This window comes from Nicotiana tabacum, chromosome 4 (assembly GCF_000715075.1).
Source record: "Nicotiana tabacum cultivar K326 chromosome 4, ASM71507v2, whole genome shotgun sequence".
In the NCBI taxonomy this organism is placed as follows: Eukaryota; Viridiplantae; Streptophyta; class Magnoliopsida; order Solanales; family Solanaceae; genus Nicotiana; species Nicotiana tabacum.
The window spans coordinates 8,092,090-8,101,410 of record NC_134083.1 but is presented as its reverse complement, the minus strand read 5'-3'; the positions used below and the strand labels follow the sequence as shown (position 1 = coordinate 8,101,410).

Here is a 9,321-nt window from a genome sequence, read left to right as displayed (position 1 = left end):
TTATAGTAAATTCTAGAATGCTCGTGAATTGTGACACCAGATGCGGATGGTAGTAATTAATATAGTTTTACGATATTCCGCACTTATTATATTTCATCTTAGTTAGTTATTGTTATTTACTGAATGGAAATAAGGAATTGGTTGAACGATTTTCTAACGTTGGCTTGCCTAGCAAGTGAAATGTTAGGCGTCATCACGGTCCTGTCGGTGGGAAATTTCGGATCGTGACAGATTCTCTGGGATACAACAATGATGTTGAGATTGTAGCGGTAGCAGAAGGTTTTTGTCTTGAGGATGAAGTATTCACATTTGAGATGAGAAATTATCACCGGCTATATTATTATTTCTGTTGGTAGTTCATTTTGCGGGACAAAATAGTTATGAGTGAATTGTGTTAGATGCGGAGAATTTACATGAAAAGCTTGTAACATAGAACATGCTTGCCAATTATAGTTTTAACATATGATTTCTTCGGGTGCCAATAGTTTTATAGCAGACTACCAAAAAAGAATTACAGTAAAGGGAACACATCTTATCTTGCCATTATGTAGATTGTATATATGTAGAAGATTACTCTCATGTCTTTTTGCGAGCACACAACACCCACTGAAAAGATGTTTTGTCAAAATTTTGTACAACTTGGATAACTTTTTTCCTAAATGTATGTGCTATAGTATCAAGCAATTAGTGTGCAATGTTATTTATATTTGAATTGTTACTATGTATATCTTTCAGTCTCTTCTTTTGTCGTTCTGCAAATTCGTATGTCCGGTATCAATACAAAAGTTATCAAGATTAATTAATTCTTTTATTTAAACAATCAAAATAAGTATTAGTATTCCAGCTATTATAATATTGGGCCCGCATCGTGGGCCATAATCCACCTAGTATATATATAGATAGATAGATATTTGCCTTGTATTAAAGCACCCAAAAAATACAACCCAAGAAGGTTCTACTAAGCAAATAAATTTTCAAGTTTACAATTTTTCTCTCTGATCCAATATTTTGACACAATGTAAAAGACTGGAACTGGAGTATAAAGCATCTCAATTACGCAGTCTTACTATATGACACGTAACATATTCCTCATAAATAGTTCTATTGTTCTGATGTTTATGGATGTCCGAAGGATATGAAACAAAGCTTGTTGGAGAGTTTGCATTTGATTTTGCAGAAGAAGCCGACTACAAATTTTTAGTGTAATATTTTGATGATAGGGTGAGATCAATAGATTATGATGAAGCTGAAGAGAAATAGGAGAAAAGGGATTAGAGGATACATTTTTTTTTTCCTTATTCAAATTTATATACACTGATTTAAAGAGTTGTCTCATTTAAACTGAGATGCCGCACATATTGTTCCTAAAAAAATTGTGTTGGATATTATAACATTAATATTTTTTATATTAAATCTTTTTTATGACTGCGCAAAGGGCGGGCAAGTAAACTAGTCAAAATATAAGCGTGAAAACTCTGTTGTTCTTCAGGAGACGAGAACTCCAAAAATCAATAACAAGAAATTTTTTATTCTTATTTATCAGTTTTTGCCTTGCCCATCAAATACTTGAACATTCCCAATTATAGATCAAGTCTCCTTTCCACCAGAGGGCCAATACAACATTAAAATCAAAATTTCACTTGGATTTTGCCATTTCTAGAACTGAAAAAACAATAACCTACACCTTATGGACTCACTTTTGTCAAAGCCTATCCTGATAAAAATCCAAGTATGAAGAACAAGAAAACCTTACGTAGTGGAAAGGAGGAACATGAGACCCCATTTAGCTGGAAAAAAGAGCTCATCAATTAATCACCTCTACGTGCTATTCCTACTCAAGAGAGTCAAGACATACTATTCAGAGTGTAGTCGCACAGTGCTGGACTTTGGCATACCCGTTCTCAGCATGTCCTAGCCTCCTTCAAATGCTTAGTATCCATAACCTATTTAATATCAAAATAAAAGAATTGATTAGTTCAAAAAGCTCATTCAGGTGCATTTTAGATGCATCTCACTGATTATAAGCACCTGAATTGTCCATTGGGTTTCCAGCAACCACAGGTTCAGGCTCCTTGTTCTCAGTAACTACAGCATCTGATGTCAAAAAGGTCCTTGCTACAGAAGCTGCATGCTCCAAGCAACATCTTACCACCTAATTCCAAAAAATGAGGAAATAAGTAGATATTTGAATTCCGAGAAAATCAAAAAGCAGATATATACTGAGGAGGAAACGTGGCCGTGACTGCCCCTCTATCAACACTCATTACTCCTTTGTAAGTCCAAAATGTAAGGAATTAAAAAACGAAACTTTCTCTCATTCAGACAGGTTTTTACAGAAACACATTGTTAATACGAGAAAGATTCCATAAGTATTTGCGAACAGAAAAAAATAAAAGAGAGGAGAAAATCAGATATGTATAGTTTGAACGTGACAGATATTGCTTTTGACTACAAGGAGGGCCATCATTTAAGTTCATCAAGTAGACACCATAAGAAGTAACATTGGATAAGTAATTCATGGGGGTTAAATTTCTGCACTCCTTGTACATATAGTTGAAATTATCTACATGTCTCTCAGTATGTTGTTTCTCTTTAGGATAGGTTTCACGATATTGTGCTAGAATAAAAAGAGTTTGAGATAGTTACTTTTGTAGGATCAATTATACCAGCAGCCATTAAATCTTCATATTTTCCAGTGGCCGCATTATAACCATACTTCGGATTGTCATCGGACAACACCTGAAGAAAGATCATAAAACCAGTCAACGAATCATTGATACTCTCCTACAATGTGACACAAACAGTCAACCTATTTCAACCTTATTTACCTTCTCAATCACAACACTTCCATTGACACCAGCATTCTTGGCTATTAACTTCATGGGGTACCTCAAAGCTCTCTTGACAATATCAGCTCCAATCTGGAGTGTTTATGAAAACTGAATTAGTGTCATCTGCCTACAGAAGCCTTAACATGAACAGACAAAGCTTATGGTACACGGGATCTTCCTCAACGAATTAAGAAGTTGCATTACCTTTTGTTCATCATCATCAAGAGTTCCTTTAATGTCTTCAACTTTGGTAGCAAGCCGCAACAAGGTGCATCCACCGCCGACAACAATGCCTTCCTCAACGGCTGCCTTTAGTTACCAAAGAGAAATATCATTACCCCAGTAAGATTATACTTGTTGAGAGTCTCAAATTAATAGAGATGCCATAACTGCATCGCCACTAAAACAAACCTTTGTCGCATTGAGAGCATCCTCTACTCTCAATTTCTTTTCTTTGAGTTCCGTTTCAGTTTGTGCACCAACCTGGAATTAAGAACCCCAGAGCAGAGCAAGAACAATTATACTAGGCATATGACACCCAAAAAGACAAAATCAACCTAAATAACTGAATCATCAAGTAACCTGAATTACGGCAACGCCCCCTGATAGTTTTGCAATTCTCTCATTCAGTTTTTCCTTCTCGTAATCCTGTTCAGTTGCCTGCATGACAATCCAATATGGTAGAATTGTGAGTAGTGCAACCTATTGATCCACATCCGAAATATCTATAAAACAAAGTTGCACCTCAACAATTCTTTTAATTTGTGCAATTCTTTTGTTTACTGCTTCCTGGGTACTACCATCACCAACAATTGTTGTTGAATCCTTTGACAACACCACCTTTCCAGCATGCCCTAAGACCTCGCTTCCAGCCCTGTCCAGGGATAAACCAACCTCCTCTCTGATGACAGTACCTGAGTGCACATTGCAAAAAAAACATACTTGACAAGTAAACACAACTTTCATTGAACACTACAATCACTTAATTGTCGACAGACCTCCAGTAAGGATAGCAATGTCGTCAAGATATTGGCTTTTTCGCTCCCCAAAACCAGGGGCTTTGAGTGCAGCAATTTTCAGTGCTCCTCTAAGTTTGTTCACAACCAGAGTGGCTAGAGCTTCCTGCTCAATGTCTTCAGCGATTATCAATATTGGGTATCCACCCCTGATTGCTTCTTCCAAAACATTAACCAAGTCCCTTGCATTTGTTATCTTCTTGTCTACCAGAAGCAGCTGAAAATTTTAAAAAAATTATTTATCCGTAACCCATTCTTTAGCATATCCAGGAAATAGTATTCGAAGATAACATGCAAAAAGAAATGTCATGGTTAATCATACCTTGCAGTTTTCATATTCAGCTACCATCTTCTCATTGTCTGTAACAAAGTATGGGGAGATATAGCCACGGTCAAATTGCATGCCTTCCACAACATACAAGCTGTTCTCAGAACCTCTCCCTTCCTCAAGAGTCACTACACCTTTCCTACCCACTTTACCCATTGCTTCTGCTATCATATTTCCAACTTCATAGTTGTTTCCTGCACTAACTGCAGCTACATCCGCTAGTTCACTGTCCTCAACCTAAACAATTATCAAGAAGGAATAAGAGCACAACTTTAGAAAGAATAGTTGTTTCAAAACCAAGTTTAGTGAAGCAGTTGTACTCAAGTCATCAATGAACTTTAACATAGATTTGCATAATTTTCACCTCTTTAGACATCTTTTTCAGCTCAGCGACCAAGGCTTTAGTGGTCCTCTCAATTCCCCTGGTAATCTGAATAGGGTTTGCACCAGCTGCGACCACCTGAATAACCAGCATTAAGGAAGCTACATCAATCATAACACCATCATATCCTCGAAATAGCTTGCAAAATGAAAGCAACTTCTTACAAACCTTAACACCTTCAGCTATGAGCCCCTGTGCCAAAACAACAGATGTAGTTGTGCCATCCCCAGCCAAGTCATTTGTCTTTGAAGCAGCTTGTCTCACCAAACTTGCACCAATATTCTCAACAGGGTCTTCCAGTTCAACCTGTAGAGCAATCCAGAATATACATAACAACACATTTATTCCCACATAGTTAAACCACAGTAACTGGGCTGCATACTGCACCTCAAGTGTAATGAAATAAAATAACGGAGTACAAAATCTTTTTAAAATGGTTTTATGAGTAATATGCAGAAAAAGCACAAAGCAAGAGCAATTTCAGCATTTATCGCGGTAAATACATCATAAGGTCACAACACATGCACATCTTTTGACAGTTGAATACCAGAAGAACACAATCAGATAGGGTGTTTGGGAGGTTTACCTCTCTAGCTACAGTAACACCATCATTTACAATTTTGGGAGAGCCATACTTGCTCTCAAGAACTACATTTCTTCCTTTTGGACCAAGAGTAACACCTACTAAATTTGCAAGCTTGTCAACACCTGCCTGAATTGGAAGGCCACGGAATAACAAGAATTAATGGGGTAGACAAGAGGATGGGTGTCCATCCAAGATAAATGAGTTAAAATTTCCTATCAAGCTTACTTGCAGCTTCCTAATGGCATCACCGTCCTGATTGAAGTGTAACTTCTTGGTCGCAGCCTGAATCTTGAAATCATATCTTTTCTTTAAAACTGTATTCTTTTTCCTGCCCCCTAATGAACTCGAAGAAATCGCAGTGAATGAGGATAAAGTTTCAGAAGAATTTATGAGTTTCTTATCCACTGCTTGGCTGGTAGAGGCAATCGAACAAACTGAAGTGAAGGTCGCAGCCATACTCAAGAGAAAAGGTCTGCAGCATAGGACACCATTGCCAAACAAAAGGTATTAAAAACAGTCCATTATGTAGAAAAGAATACACACGCACAGTGAGTAAAATTAAAGATATGAATGCTGAAACGCAAGCACAGAATTAGGATGCAAGTACTATCGATGTTGTGACTTCATATACCGGTGGGTCATATTTCGCATGCTTAACAACTGGGAATTGGTTGAAAGAAGTTCATAGAATATGGAAGCATAAAGAGATCTAATCATACATGCAAACTCAAAAATCTAAAGAAAGTAAACACTTCAATCTATACTCTTTTGGAGAACTTTTTGTAGCAGGGGCGGAGCAAGCTCTTCCATTATGGGTTTGGCCGAACTCGGTAGCTTTGGTCCAAACGTTGTATTTGTCTTAAGAAATTTATTGAATCTGTACAAATTCTTAATTTAGAATCCAATAACTTAAAATAACTAGAATCCCCAACCGAAGAGATAGCTCCATCCCTTTTTGGTAGAAAGAGAAGTTCAAGAAAAACTTGTGCAGCAAAACTTTAAAGGACTATAGCATAAGCCCATAATCTTTAAGAAAATTACCAAAAGACAAATTCAACAAATGATGTGCTTATGCCTCATCCATCTGGATGGTCAATCCAAGAGCAATATTTTCTAGGTAACACATAAAATAATCATTACATGTTCTATCAAGTGTTCTACTTCAAGGAGACAGCAAATATATATAAGGAGAGCTAACGAACAAAAGTCACAGACATTTTAAATCCTCCCTGTTATCAGACAGTCTTTCTGTTCCTCGCACCTATTATTAAAAGGATTACACACTAGAAAAAGAATTGCCAATCTGTACTTTTCCAGTATTAGTTTATGAAGTGCTTTGTGATTGCGTCATTGCGAGTTGGAACCATGCTAAAACAATTGCCTTATCTTAAAGGATATATTATTGAGTATTAAACTGAAACAAGCCCAATAAAGGGGAATGGATACTAGTTGGTATTGAGGCGTGTTGTTGTTTAAACTCCATGGAATTACTAGTAAAAAGAGCCGAATTAATTTGGAAACTGCAATGCAACTAGCTTCAAAGTTTAAACAAACGAATTGTGTCTAAATATCAGAAAGCGTGAACTTTAGTTTTATGATATTAGCAACAGTAAAGCCACAGAGATTAAGTTCCAAAATAAGAAAACTTTAGCCAATAGAGGATAAAGCTATTCAGTTGCAGACTCACAGTTTCAAACAGACAGGAATGCATTATTCAAAGTCAGATAAAATCACAGATTAGGATTACAAAAAGGTAACAGAATGAAGACTGAGGAAGAGTACCTGAGCTAGCTCGTAAAATTGGTGAATGTGGAAATGAAAGACTAGGGTTTTCTAGAGCAGTGAAATGGAGAAGATAAGGCTTCGTCCACTGGAAGCTCCACGTGAGAAGGAATTTTCTAGAAGCCCAATAATTTTGGCAGAAGCAGGGGTTGGTGATATACGGCGAATTTTAAGTTTAAAAAGAAACTTCCTGAAAGTTGCATCTAAGAACCTTGTAGTTATCGAGCTTTGCACATTGCCCCTTGTATTTCTTTAAATCTTTCCCACCCGTTTACAATCTAACTCAACTCGAGAATATTTAGCCGAATGGACCCCGTAAGTTCTGAATTAAGGAAATGACACTCATTTTCTTTTTTCTTTATGTTTTCTCGTAAGTTTGAAATTAAAAAAAATGACCTCATCGACTAAGAAGTAGGTTGATTAGCAATTTCTTGATCGATTATCAATCACGGGTTAATAAATTTTTTTATGAAAGTTGATTAGCCACCCTGAGTTAACGGACGACTAAAGAAAGTGATTGATTATCTAATGATAGGGTGATTAATGACCAAAATCAATACCTAAAATTAGATAATCTTGATCCTCTCGTGAATCTTGATTATTTCGCCCTAGGTAGCTCAATAAAATATAAATCATGTAAGTGCAATTTAGAACCGAAAGAAAAATTACTAAATAAATAAAAATTTCCATCAAGTACGAGGGATGTACACAATAAATTAAAATGAGCCATAAATCTAGAATGAAAAGTGGAACAACAGAATCTAGAACCTAAAGCACCAGAATGCTTGAAATAATTAGCTAAACAACCTAAATATTCTTAGTAGAATGTTAGAGTAAATCACTAAACAAAGACAATAACAGCAACCATAAGCGGCACTGAGATGAATATCAGCGGAACTGAAGAAACAAGTGCTGAGCTTGAAAGTGGCGATGGCGATGGCGCCAGTGAAATTGGTTGTGGTGGAGATTGGGAGATGGGGTATAGTGGGAGAACTTCAATGGCTAAACGCTGGCCATTTTTGCAATGCTCAGGATCACCGCTCACGAAGTAAAAGGGACCAGCCCTGTCGAGATTTACTGTGGTGTTGCCGTCCTTAGCGCCCGAAGTTGGATGAGTCCTATTGCAATGATAAAATTCCCATTTGTCGACTACGACAACCGAGTCATTCTTGTACTCAAAACCTGCATATAAATAAAACTACGTTACGCATTTAACCTTCATTTATCCAAAGGGAAATATACGATCGTAGGTACTAAAGGTACGTACTTGTGCGGAATCTTCAAAATATACTACTAAGTATAATTAGAAATTATTCGCAGTAAATAATATTTATGTATACATACAGATTAGTTTTTAGCACTAACAAATTGTACTTTTGAAATTTTAAGTTCAGAAATTTATAACCGTTGAAATTTCAATATTTTTTCGCACATATATGAATGTCCCAAGTCAAAAATACTAGATTCAATTAAACACATTAAATGCCCCGTTTGTTCATTAAAACAAAATTCCTTTTTAAAAAAAGAAATCTTCAAAATTGTATTTTTTTCATGAAATTTTGTAAGTTTTTGGAAATTTTTCGACAGAAAAAACTTTTTTCCTCGCTCACACGGCTGCAATAGTTTTTTAAGTGAAATGCATGTCCAAACATAATTTCAAATTACTAAATATGATTGCATTACTTTGCTTCGCCTCAGCGTACATGTAGGCAAAAGCCTTCATCTAACTTAAGTTAAACATGACTCATGATCGCATTGCTACATATTTTAAAGTTGTAGCAGTATAGAACATAAGTAAAATGGAATTAACCATGAATGAGAAATCAAAGAATTACTAGGCATGCATTTTACGCATAGGTAAGTATACACTGACGGAATAACAACTAGTAATTAATATAAGTTGATTGACTTACGGAGTGAATCGCCGACGTGAAATTTCTTCTTTGAAGCCCAGTGATGATAGAGATCTGTTTCATTAACACTTGGCTGACGCCAACCCACAGCATCACCAACTTTGAATTCCTCGCCGGAGGCAGCAACAACGGAAGATATTGTAAGGCTGATGAAAAGAGCAGTGACGAAACAGATAGTAGTAGACTTGATCGAAGCCATGTTTGTCCTCCTAATTGTTAACGAATTATGATGTTGCTAATGCTTTTTACTCTATAAGTAACTCAGTGAAGAGATGTGGAAATTCGTAAGGTTAGGAAATCACTCACTTTGTAATGTGGTTAAGGATGTTATACTACGAAGCTATTAAATAAGAGGGAATTGAAAGCTGCAAAATGCAAACGTGGTGAGAAACGTGGAAGTTATAGTCTTAGAGGAGAAGGGTCGTGGGAGGTCCAATAAGATTTTCTCTTAATTGACTCGGTCTTGCTTGTAACGGCTAATTA

General features: G+C 36.4%; 2 protein-coding genes across 2 annotated transcripts; both read right to left on the bottom strand.

Annotated features, from left to right (window-relative positions):
- Positions 1-1,508: 1,508 nt before the first annotated feature.
- On the bottom strand, positions 1,509-7,110 carry LOC107792808 (ruBisCO large subunit-binding protein subunit beta, chloroplastic). Its single transcript, XM_016615044.2, has 15 exons — positions 6,926-7,110; positions 5,369-5,615; positions 5,144-5,269; positions 4,726-4,863; positions 4,540-4,635; positions 4,170-4,412; positions 3,830-4,064; positions 3,576-3,745; positions 3,414-3,491; positions 3,243-3,314; positions 3,036-3,140; positions 2,829-2,921; positions 2,647-2,739; positions 2,029-2,152; positions 1,509-1,943 (listed from the first exon to the last, which is right to left on the bottom strand). The coding sequence occupies exons 2-15, from the start codon at positions 5,597-5,599 to the stop codon at positions 1,930-1,932; spliced, it is 1,818 nt and encodes a 605-aa protein (XP_016470530.1). The 5' UTR covers positions 5,600-5,615; positions 6,926-7,110; the 3' UTR covers positions 1,509-1,929.
- Positions 7,111-7,574: 464 nt separating this feature from the next.
- LOC107792804 (early nodulin-like protein 7) lies at positions 7,575-9,168 on the bottom strand. The gene is made up of 2 exons (XM_016615039.2): positions 8,839-9,168; positions 7,575-8,107 (listed from the first exon to the last, which is right to left on the bottom strand). Exons 1-2 carry the CDS (start codon positions 9,035-9,037, stop codon positions 7,767-7,769), a joined length of 540 nt encoding a protein of 179 aa, XP_016470525.1. The 5' UTR covers positions 9,038-9,168; the 3' UTR covers positions 7,575-7,766.
- Positions 9,169-9,321: the final 153 nt, after the last annotated feature.

Bases quoted from the DNA above. Each gene is read 5' to 3' on its own strand.
- LOC107792808 (XM_016615044.2), bottom strand. From the start codon at position 5,599: ATGGCTGCGACCTTCACTTCAGTTTGTTCGATTGCCTCTACCAGCCAA. The intron at 3,141-3,242 runs GTTTGTTTTAGT...TGGTAACTAAAG, and splicing joins ATGCTCTCAATGCGACAAAG to GCAGCCGTTGAGGAAGGCAT. The intron at 2,740-2,828 runs GTAAATAAGGTT...ATCTTTCTTCAG, and splicing joins GAAGTGTTGTGATTGAGAAG to GTGTTGTCCGATGACAATCC.
- LOC107792804 (XM_016615039.2), bottom strand. From the start codon at position 9,037: ATGGCTTCGATCAAGTCTACTACTATCTGTTTCGTCACTGCTCTTTTC. The intron at 8,108-8,838 runs GTAAGTCAATCA...ATTTATATGCAG, and splicing joins TCACGTCGGCGATTCACTCC to GTTTTGAGTACAAGAATGAC.